Source organism: Anopheles nili, chromosome 2 (genome assembly GCF_943737925.1).
Source record: "Anopheles nili chromosome 2, idAnoNiliSN_F5_01, whole genome shotgun sequence".
NCBI classification, from domain to species: domain Eukaryota; kingdom Metazoa; phylum Arthropoda; class Insecta; order Diptera; family Culicidae; genus Anopheles; species Anopheles nili.
This window is the reverse complement of record NC_071291.1, coordinates 28,692,151-28,703,997: the sequence shown is the minus strand read 5'-3', so window position 1 is coordinate 28,703,997 and position 11,847 is coordinate 28,692,151. Positions and strand designations below refer to the sequence as shown.

The window sequence follows — 11,847 nt, the reverse complement described above, 5'->3', positions numbered from 1 at the left end:
ATGAGCGCGTTTGAGGTGATTTTCTTTGCTATTGCTAAGTTTTATGTATAATGATGAGTGTTTAATTCTCTTCCGGATAACATATACCTCGGTACCGTAGGTAACATGTACACCGCCTCGGATTGTAGCAAAGAAGCCATCCGAATCTCGCGAACCGACGCTTGTCTTACTGGGGCCATTTACTCCGAAGGCAACGGTGGTATTCGAAGGCGTACCTGTAGGGAAGGTTGCTCGACGATTGCTTATTATACGAAATACAAACAAATCGTTGGTGCAGGTAATTCCATAACGATCCAATGGCGTATTCGACCTTTAATTGAACCATTCCCATGTAGGTTAATTTGGTGAAGGTTCCCGATCCTGAATGCGGCGTCAGCTTCGAATGGATAACAGCAGATGTGGAGGCAGGGAGTGAGAAATCGCTTGAAGTTGTATGGAGCCCGCAGCAGTTAATATTGGGTAAAGAAGTAGTTATTCTTACCGACAACATTGGTAACAAGAAGGACGTGCAGTTTATATTCAAATCAATTCAGTTGAAATCCGTCGATCGTAAATCTGTCATCAAACCGTTTGCCGTTGCCAAAAGACTGAAGCTTAAATCACCGTCTCCACCGAAGGTTAAATTGCAACGTAACATTCTGCATAAAAAGGGAAAAGCTTCTCCGGCTAAGAAAGATTGGTCGACAGTTTTACCCACAGTTGCAAAAAGCTCCAAAATGGGCTCCATTACATCAAGAGCGACGACGACGATACTTGGCGATTCTAATAATACAGACAGCAGGCTTGAGAAACACAATTACCAATCAGATTATTACACGAGTCCAAATTATATAGATAGCAATAGGGTGAACAAGGAAAACATAAACCCGGTCAGTCCGTCACTCGAAAATGGTCCTCACAAAATAAGAAAATATTTGACGCTACCATCTAACAACGACAGCTATTTTACACATGTTGCAAATCAGCCCACTCCGGAAAGTTATATTAAATCAGTGGGACGTAAAAGTACTATCGACAAAAATGTGCGCAAGCATCTCGAAATTTCTCCCAAAAGCGACATCAACCATAAAGCTACGGTTGCTAACGCTAAGCTGCCGTCAATTATGATTTCGACGGATCCTGTTTATTCAGAAAAATTAGGCACGAAATGTGTACAGAATCGGCCAACTAAAGAAGAACTGGTTGCAACACCACAAGATCGCACCAAGTTCGATCCTGGGTGCTTTTCCACCGTCACTAAGCCTACCGCTGTTGATCAAACGTACCTAAAGCCTTGTACAGGAAGTCCTCTGGCCATAGAGTGTAGCCTCGTTAGGCACGAACCACAAGACGATAATCTTCAACGTCATCTCAGTTTTTCACCAGGATGTCTTCAAGACGAAGCAACAGTTCAGCAAAAAGCAATGTTGGGATCCTACAACAATTTGCCAGATAAACACGATTTGGACGTAAACGTGAATGTTAACATTAACGCCAACCTAGAGGAAAAGCTGCATACCGAGTGCGATGCTGAACGTATTAATAACAAAACTCGTACGATGGTGTATGACTCTAGCCCTCATCTTTCGATCATAGCAGAAGAGAATGCACCTGTGCTGGGAGTCACTTTTGAACGACACGATTGTCGCCGCAACGGTTCGGTTTTGGATGTGGCAGAGCTGGAAGCATCACTTCACAAGCAAAAGACTTTCAATGTTGCGAGTGATGAAAGTATAAGTTCTTCGTCAACGGAACATATAGTTAAGAATGCAACCATCACAATAAAACAAGATATTTCACGCTGTTCATTGCCAAATCTACTCGATAAGAGTAGCAATAACAGCGAACAGGAAGAAGATGAAGTGGAACGAATCTTCAAGGAGCACGAAATTCGCGCACAGTCAAGCAGATTCAACATTCACGAGGTTGGACGGTTCAGCGATGAGATGATTACACTCAGCGGTTGCAAACGTGGATTTGAATCGATACATGATGGTACAGTGGAAAAACCGAATATGTTAGAGAATGAAAATTTGTCCCCGAAACGTCGATGTCGTCTTAGTTCCAGTACAAACACGATCTTCGCAAGTGCGCAAATTAAGACCGAAGAAGTGATCAACAACCAATCTTTTCGTAAACCGATCGGGTTCAAGCCAACTATCACTCGTAATACAACTCAGGTAGACAATATAACAACTGAATGCTTTTTTTCCGTTAGACAGCTTAAATTAAAATTTTTTTTTTATTGTAGACATCCAGTCGCAGCCTTAGCTTTAAACGACCCAACGTAAGTTCTGTGTTGCCAATTAAGGGCGAAGAAAAACGTGTTTTTCTGTACGATTCAGATCGTCACCTAAAAACGTTGATCAATCCCGATCCGTTTGCGGCGACTACAACATGCAATCCGTTTCTCAGTGCCACAATGTACCTGGACGAACGTGCTTTTGAGCGGTATGAACGGCAAATGAAAAAGTGGCTTAATGCATTGGTAACCATACCGGCCGATTTGGATACAGAACCGAACAAACCACTCGACGTCGGAAAACTCTTTGACGAGGTGAAATCCAAGGAATTAACACTCGCTCCCACCAAGGAGCTGATATCGTCGAATTATTATAAAAATCGGCTCAACAGTTTACGTAGTGCCGGTATCGCCCTGTACATGAGCGAAGAGATAGCCCTTCCGCTCCGGAAAGTAGCTGCGCAAATTGAAAAACAACTCCTCACACTTCGTACGGACCGCAGCCTCCATCTTGATCTCGTGCTGCAGCGAACGGTATTAGAGCTGCTACTATGCTTCAACCCGCTTTGGCTCCGGCTAGGGCTGGAGGTTGTATTTGGGGAACAGATTGAGCTCCAGTCGAACCGAGACATTGTAGGTTTGAGCACGTTCATCATACATCGGCTGTTCCGGGATCGATATCTGGAGGCGCGCAATTCGAAGGCCTACAATCTGTCTAAAGCATACGCGGAGCACATGAAAAAGTTCACCCTCCGAATGGTACTATTCTTGCTGTTCTTCCTCGATACAGCGAAACGCCGAAAGCTGATCAAGCACAACCCATGTCTGTTCGTACGAAACGCACCACACAAAGAAACGCGAGAAATTTTGACGCGTTTTTCCTCCACCCTGGTAGCCGGCATTGGTGATATTACTAAGCATCTTAAACGCGTTGGTTACACGCTGTCACACAAGCAATCATTTCTGGACGAATACAACTATGCGTTTGAAAATTTAGCCGTTGATCTGCGAGATGGAGTGAGGTTGACCCGTGTCATGGAAATCATTCTGTTGCGGGACGATTTGTCCTGTAGCTTGCGTGTGCCACCGATTTCGCGGTTGCAGAAAATACACAACATAAATCTTGCCCTGGGGGCGCTCGAACAGGCGGAGTATCGCATTGCTGGAGATATTACTGCGAAGGACATTTGCGATGGACACCGCGAGCAGACAATGTCGCTATTATGGCAGATCGTGTACAAATTTAGGGCACCGAAGTTTAATTCGGCCGCCACCATCATCCAGCGCTGGTGGCGTATGAATTGGCTAAAGGTAGCCATCGCTCGTCGTATCGCGGAAAAGCGACGACAACGAAGAGAGAACGCCGCACGCACCATCCAGGCCGCAGTTCGAGGTTATTGCGTACGCGTTTGGTACGAAGCAATCCGGCAACAGAGGCTACGTGCCGTCGTAACCATTCAGCGTTTCGTTAGGCGATATTTGGCGCAGAAGCAAGCTGCAAAACGCTACGGTGCAATTGTGCACATCCAGCAATGGTGGAGATCGGTACGTGAAATGCGCTCCACGAGAGAGCGCTATTTGCTGTGCAAGAAATCGGTAATCGTTCTGCAGACGTCTTACCGGAGGTATGTTCTCGCCAAGAAACTGTTAGCGGCAGCAACCACCATCGGTGTCATCCGTACCGAAGCTATGCATCGCCATCGGCAGGCAATTATTGTCCAGCGCAGCATTAAATCGTACGTTATACACCGTCGTCTGCAAGGAATTGTGCACGGTATGCTGACCTTCATCAGGCGTAAAAATTTGCAAAATCGTTCGGCTACCAAAATCCAAGCCTACCAGCGGATGCGAACCGCTCGCAGAGAATTTTTGCGAATGCGATCGGCCGCGGTGTGCGTTCAACGCCGATGGCGGGAATGTCTAGATGCAAAGCGATCACGTGTTCGCTACTTGCAATTGCGTAATAGTACGATTTGCATACAGCAGCACTTCCGAGGGTGGGTCGAGATGCGCCAAGATATGCAACGATATCATCATACTAGAAGACTGGTCATTCAACTTCAACGACGTTGGCGTGCTACGATAGCAATGCGTAATGATCGAACAGCTCTCGAAACGCTTCGTCGCGTAACGATCAACGTACAACGCCGGTTCCGCGCACGGAAGGCAATGCAGCTTGAGGTGGAACGTTACCGGTTGGTTTGTCGGGCTGCTAGCGTCCTACAAAGTCGCTATCGCGCCAAAAAAGCGATGGTTCAACAGCGTGACAAGTTTGATGGCTTAAGGGTCGCCACGATATGCATTCAGAGAAGATTCCGAGCGCAACGGAGTATGCGTGAGGCTCGTGATTCTTTTGAAATAGTGCGTAAGGCTATCGTAATGATTCAACTTCGATATCGAGCTAAGCTACTGATGCGGTGCGAACGAGATCGTTTCCTACAACTCCGCCAAAGCACCGTGATGATACAGTCCTGGTTCCGGGCGATCATTGTAGGGAGAGTAGAAAGACAACGATATCAGTGTATTCGCAATGCGGCCATTAATCTGCAGCATAAATGGCGCGCGACATTGGAAATGCGACGGGTGCGAGACCAGTATTGCAGGGAACGCCACGCAGCCATTACCATACAACGTTCGCGGCGTAGTATCCTTTTGAAGCGAAAAATGCGCTACGATTATATGCGTTACCGCAGCTCAGCTATCATCCTTCAGCAGCGCTATCGTGCCTTGTTGATGGGACGATCAGTTCGTCAGGAAATTGCCCTCTATCGCTGTGCAGCTATTAAGATTCAAAGGAAACTTCGAGCATGGTTGCAAATGAAACAAGAGCGCCACGATTTCCTTCGACTTCGCCAAACTGTTCTCACGGTACAGCGCCGTTTTCGTGCAAACCGTGCCTGTTTGAAGGAGCGCACCCGTTATGCCGCTCTAAAACGCAACGCCGTGATGCTCTCCTCCCGGTGGTACAGTACCCTAGCGATGCGGAAGGAACGAGCTCGATTTTTAAGGCTTAAAAATGCCGCCATCACAATTCAAAGACGTTTCCGAGCACAGAAGGCAATGCAAGTGCAAGCTCGGCAGTACGAACATGTGCGAACCGCCATTATCTTCATACAGAGGAAATATCGTGCCCAGCGTTCGATGGAACGTTGTCGTGGCCGGTTCCTGAATCTCAAAAGTGCCTCGATTTTAATTCAGGAGTTCTACCGTGGGTACAGACAAATGAAACACGAAAGGGCCATTTTCGTACGGCTGCAAGAAACGGTTATTTCTGTTCAACGACGTTTTCGCGCAAACCGATCGATGCGTCAGGCAGTTTTTGATTATAAACGGAAGAAAACGGCTGCCATGGTGTTGCAGCGCTGGTTCCGTGGTCACCGTACGATGGTTGCAGAACGGGATCGTTACCATAGGCTCAAGAGTGCAGCGTTGGTTGTTCAAGCACGCTATCGAGCACGTCGCATGATGCTTCACGAGAAGCAGCAATATGATCGAATATATCGCTCAGTCTGCACAATTCAAATTCGTTGGAAGGCAACAATTGTCATGTTCCGGGAACGGGCCGTGTATCAACGGATGATATGTGCCGCCAAAAGGATACAGATGTTCTACCGTGCCTATCGTGAGCGACTTGTTGACGAATCGAATTATCGTATTTACCGAAGTGCAGTGATTATAGTCCAGCGACGTTATCGAGAAAAATTGAGAACACGTTATGAGCGGAGACAATTCATTCAGATTTGCAGAACCGTGCGAGGTCTACAAGCGTATGGCCGCGGTACACTGGCTCGCCGCGCATTTCAGGCTATGCTGACGCCGGAATATTTGGAGAAGAAAAGACGTGAAAAAGCGATTCTTCGACTGCAGGCTTGGTGGCGTGGAGTTTCTCATCGCAAACGCTTCCAGACAGCTGCAATGCGCAACATTTCCCAAAAGATGGTTGCTAGCCGTCGTGAGGCCAAACGTGATCCAACGAACAGGGTCAGTAACGCGAGCCGCCTTTGCATGCGTTTTTTGAAGACGCGTTTCAGCTCTTCGGAAGCGATTGGCATCTTGCAGAGACTTGAGCGGATGTCTCGGCTGGTACCGCATCTGCTCGTTGACGAAGCCGTCTTCCTGTCCGTGTTCTGTTACAACACGATGGCACTGGCTATACGGTCAGAGGTGGATAAAATCTTGATTGAAATTTGCGCCCGGATTATACTGAATTTGGCACGCTTCCCAGGCACCAAGGAACAAGCGTTTCAGGTATGTTTCGGAACTGCCCTAGTTTAGTGTTTGTGGTAAAAAATGAGCAATACTTAAAAAAATATCTTTCAGGAAAATGGCCTTGTGACGGTGTCTCAGATGTTGCTACGTTGGTGCGATAAAAATTGTGGTATCTTCAGCACGCTGTGTACATTGTTATGGGTTTTGGCACACGACTTCAAGAAGAAAAATGTAACTATCCACACCGGTTGTCGGTGATAATCTTCTTCATAGCTTACATTCCCTTTTGGTGTAATTCCAGGCAATACGTCGCTACATGATTTCGAAGGATGCCATATTTATGCTACGTGAAACAAAAAAATTAGTGCAACGGAAAGAGAAGATGCGCAAAAACGTCCAACGCCCGGTAGGTTGTTTAGTGGCACCGAATCCACAGCTGATGTGTACTGTTCCGTCTTTGGAACCGGACTTTGGTGTCAACCGCAGCAAACCGTACGTTTTTTATTCATCGGTTTTTGGTTTCGAACAAGTACTGCAAATATTGGAAGTGGATCTTTCTTAAGTAACATATCATGGCGAATAGAAAATAGTTATATGTTTAATTATTGAAATATTTCTGCAAACAATTTGTTTGCTTTTAACTATTGAATTTTTACTATCTTATTATCCACATGTCCAGGTTCGTTTGAAACGCTGGTTAAATGTAGTTAGAAATTTTGTTTTTGTTCCATACGCGGGAGGATGTGCGCTATTTTATATTTTTCAAATCAGCATAAATATTTTTGTTTTGGATTTAGCTAGTTATGTGAATAAAAATATCAATTCTTGACTCTAGTAAAACTTCAATTAAAATGCCGTTGAAAAGGTTCTTGAGAAGGGAATACATACAAATCCCGTACAACCCCGTATTAACAACATTTGAACCTTTTTTGCCGAATTTTTGGAAAGTGGCTATCAACGGGCACGTGGATCAAAAAAGCACGTGCTTGTTTTGAATTTATAAATTAGAAACATATCACATCTGCATAATAAAACTGTTCATTTATACACGACTGACAAATGAACATGGTAAGGATTCTATTAAAAGTGATGCCATGTTTGTGAATAAAGTTTATTACTTAAGAGAATTAAATGAAATAAATAATGTCACGTTACTACGCTACTTGCTAAGCTTGTTCCTTGTACTGCCCTAACGTCTATTTCGCGTGGTCTGTTTAACAGCTGTACGGTGCAGGACAACGCAACAAGCACGCGATTTATTTTACTATCATTCGAGTCGATGATTGCTAAGATTTTTGCGGTACATCTCGTCCTCGTCTTCAACGGCAGCATCCGCCGTCCTATCATCGTAGTAAGCGTTAGTGGTAGCGTCGTCGGATGAGGGGGGCGTGATGGGTTCGTCGTTGCGCGCGTGAGCGTTTGTCGTCGTGCTGTCCTCGAGTTGGCTCAGGCCTTCCGTATCCGCATACTCAAAGTCGATCTCATCCATCCTTTTTTGGGCGTTAACCTGTAAAAATGGCATTAAGGCATAACATAAACGTTGGAATTTGAATCTACCACATCGCACAGCAGGTATGCGCAGCCAGAAATACTGACATTGTTAGAATACTCGTGCTCCCCATCTGGTACGTATATTCGCAAGGGACTCTGGGTAGACTGAGGCTCAACCGTGCTGCCAATGGCCGCGTGATGCAAATGATACTGCTGAGCGACGTTGTTGCCACTCTGCGACTGTTTGTCCTGTAAACCCAGAATGTTCGAGACGGCTAGCTGATGGTCCTGGTACGCCTGAAGGTAATCGCTATTGCTCTCTTGCTGGTACTGCTGGGACAACGAATGCTGCTGCTGCTGTTGCTGGACTTGCTGTTCTAGCTGATGTTGCATTTGCTGCTGGTATTGATGCTGCTGCTGATGATGCTGTTGCGGATGTTGCTGTTGCTGATGCTGCTGTTGGTACTGCTGCTGCTGGTGAAAGAGCTCTTGCTGGGCCTGTGCCAGTATGCGATCGTTCTCTTTCTGCCGCTCGGATAGCTCGTAGAAGCTTTGATGCTGCGACGGATGCACCGCAGTTGGCTGATCCACCTGGTAATGGTAGTAGTCGCTGGGCGAGAGATTGTTGTGCAGATTTATCATACCGTAGTTCAGCAGATTAGAGATTTCGGCTTCACTCATCGGGCGTTGCGAGTTGCTCTTCTCTTGCTGGTGCTGTTGGATCAGCTGCTGCTGGAGCTGTTGCTCGAGCTGGTTGAGCTGCGGAAGCTGTTGCTGGTGAATGGCCGGTTGCTCATGGCCGACCAGCTGCGCGTACGTTGGCATATCGGACGTGTGCTGGTTGTGGATGTCGTTTAGCTGGATCTGGTTCACCACCGATTGCAGCTCGTGCAGCTGGTCCTGGGTTGCGGACAATATCTGGCCCGTGCTGGCCGCCGGTTCGCTGTGTTTGTACGTGCCGTAGGTGTTGAAGAGCACGGTCGTTGGAACGGGAGGTGCTTGCGTTTGCGTTTGCACCAGCTGCGATGTTTGCTGATGTTGCGGTTGGTGCTGTTGCTGCTGTTGCTGCTGCTGATGCTGCTGTTGCTGCTGCTGATGATGTTGCTGTTGCTGCTGCTGATGTTGTTGCATCGTACCGAGGAAGTGGGTATCCGGCTTAAAGAGATTCACGGCCGCCTGCTGTTGGTGGGTGTTGAAAAGGTTGTTGGATTGGGTCACGAGATAGGTGGGGTTATAGAGCTGGAAGTATAAAAACCCGGAGTTGGAGCGAGGAAAAGGACAAAATGGATTAGATTAGCGAGTGCCCGTATTAGTGAGGCGGTGGTGGGAGCTATGCTGCGGATGGTTCAGTTGATCATCGGTTGTGGGATTGAGCGGCAGGACACTAACCGAAACGGGCATCTCCTGGAGCATAGCTGTCTGTTGCAGAATGTGTTGCTGCAGCTGCGGTTGGGTTGCGAGCGGAATCGCGTAGCTAGCCTGCGGGACCGCATTGACGTACTGGATCACGGCCGACGCACTAGTCTGCGGTTGGAGCGGATAGTGAGCAACCGGAGACTGCAGCAGGACACTCGTGGGGGTAAACTTCCCGTTGCTTGGAATGCTGAGCGGATCAGACGTGGGAACCAACGTTTTGCTCGGCAGCGATGGATCCGGATCCGGTGCGAAGTAGGTCTTCTTGCCCGAGTACAAGTCCCCGATCGTCACGTCGTTCGAGTGCTCCTCGGTCACCTGGTATTGATGAGGGTTGCCAATGGCGTGATGGTTGAACGGCACGATTGCTGGGGCGGGCTGAAATTGAGCCGGCATGGTGTAACAAATAGAAACGAACGAATCGTCACAATGCCCTTACCGTTGGGTTCAGGTTCAAGAAGGATGGCGTAGCGGTGAACGTGGGCTTTGTCGTCTTCACCTCGATCTCCAGCTTGTTGCTGTCCTCGTAAGACGTTACACGGATCTGGTTCGGTGCTTTCGCGGGCTTCGTTAGACCCAGGTTCGGGGCTGGTATCGTGTGAATGGCACCATCCTTGTGGGAGGTTAGCTTCGTGGTGATCTGCAAAACAAAAGGCGTGCACTCATACCAAACCAATTAGCTATACGAACGAGGATTAGCCAGGACACTTTTCGCGAGCGATTCCCGTACCGGTTTGAGCTTTTCGAAGACGATCTCTCCCGTACTAGGTCCCAACGGTGAACTGTGGAATTTGTGATGCTTAATGCTGGCCGCAGCAAATGGTAGTGGCGGCGGTCGCTTCAGTAGCGGTTGCTTCATAAGCGAAGGGTGGCTTAGAATGGATTTGATGGGTCTTTTCAAACTGCAATTGTGGAGACGAAGAGAGTGAAATTGCGGCGAAAGGCATCTGGATCAGCGCCACACGCAATCGTGCCTTGCGAAGGGAAAGCTATCATCACATGGCGGGAAGATGAGCGCAACATCCGTACCTCATAATCATCGATGGAGCTGGCCGAATCGCTACTGGTGTCAGGCGCGTACCGGCCCGGAATTGCGTCATGTAGGGTTTCAGTCCACTGCCGTGCTTGGGCACGAAACTGGCGTACATCAGCGGAGATTTGGTGTAGGACGATGGGAGCAGCGGCTTGAACGGGGGTGCGTGATCACCAACGCTTACGGCCGCGTATAATGATAGTAAAAAGAAAAGAACCTGCGAAGAAATGTGATCCTGTTATAGTGGAGGAGCAAATGGGCTTTCAAGATCATTAACTACGGTACCACCACCTTATGGGGCTGGTGTGCTTTCACACACAAAATGTGCAACTCGTGCGGTACGATAGGGACATTTATGTTTTACCACATTAGGTGTTCAAATTCGTACATCCTGTTAATGCAGTTAAAGAAGATAATATGCCTCAAGGGATGCTGCTTTAAGTGCTTTTCGCTAAACTCTCTAATTTCGCCCCATGTTCGTGTTAAGCATGTGGATGGGTCAATTTCTTGATTACCGTGCTGCAGACATGAATAGCAAATAGTCATTACGTTATCTGACGAACTGTAACGAGACGATGCTACCGTTCCGGACAATCGCCTTTCGGCTTTTTCCATTAGAGCAACATAACGTTCACATTTTTTTTTGATAAAAATCGGCTGAACTGTTTTTTTTTCTGCCAAGCTTTGCTGCGGTTCTGCTTATGGTAATACTCTCCTTAGAGTGATACACAATAAACATATTATCAACTATCGTCAATCGAAAACTAATTTTGTAGATCGACTAACAAAGTTAGAAATTTTTATCGTTTTTATCGTGGCACCAGGTTTTAAATTTGAAATTATTTGTTCTTTTCGACAATCTAGTAATTACCAAAACACCTTTGTTCATGGCTTCCGTTCTGTTGTTCTTTTAATTACAAAATCTTAGAATTAACTAAGATAAACTACAACTGATCGAAGACTCATAGTGTTCGAGACAAAGTCCCTAACTACTATAACTGTGCATCGGTGAATGAGAGGAGCAAACACTGTTCATCGCACACATTCCACACAATCCCGAGGCCATTCACCAAAGGGAACGTCCCAAGGAACAACAAAGCAAAGCTCGCTAAAAGCTCGCCTGCCCAGCAAAATACCGATCGTCAGCCGGATCCTGATTTCTCCTACGTACCAGCACCAACCACTCCACGCGGGTGCTACCCGCGAGACCGCGAAAGTAAATCGGTAACCAACGGTTGGCGCCACACTCACTTGTTCCATTTGAATGGCCATTTTCTCCTCGTCGTCGTTTCTTAGCCCTTGCCGCAGAGATCTGGTCGGTCGGTAAGCGTTGTTTAATTTTGCTCGCAATTTTTGTTGCACCTTCCTATGGCTGCAAAACCACCGCAACTCGCGCTAGCACCTCGGTTCTCGGTGAGACCACGGAATGCTGGGCGCTTAAAATTTCACTCGCACTCGGCGGAGAGGATAATTAGGATGG

The 11,847-nt window shown here is 47.2% G+C and overlaps 2 protein-coding genes across 2 annotated transcripts; one reads left to right on the top strand and one right to left on the bottom strand.

Annotated features, from left to right (window-relative positions):
* On the top strand, positions 1 to 6,992 carry LOC128719999 (protein abnormal spindle). The gene is made up of 6 exons (XM_053813644.1): positions 1 to 15; positions 101 to 277; positions 336 to 2,159; positions 2,231 to 6,469; positions 6,542 to 6,661; positions 6,732 to 6,992. The coding sequence occupies exons 1-6, from the start codon at positions 1 to 3 to the stop codon at positions 6,990 to 6,992; spliced, it is 6,636 nt and encodes a 2,211-aa protein (XP_053669619.1).
* Positions 6,993 to 7,697: 705 nt separating this feature from the next.
* On the bottom strand, positions 7,698 to 11,639 carry LOC128720258 (putative mediator of RNA polymerase II transcription subunit 12). Its single transcript, XM_053813918.1, has 7 exons — positions 11,619 to 11,639; positions 10,364 to 10,584; positions 10,065 to 10,236; positions 9,774 to 9,974; positions 9,311 to 9,712; positions 8,027 to 9,160; positions 7,698 to 7,937 (listed from the first exon to the last, which is right to left on the bottom strand). The coding sequence occupies exons 1-7, from the start codon at positions 11,637 to 11,639 to the stop codon at positions 7,698 to 7,700; spliced, it is 2,391 nt and encodes a 796-aa protein (XP_053669893.1).
* Between the last annotated feature and the right edge of the window lie 208 nt (positions 11,640 to 11,847).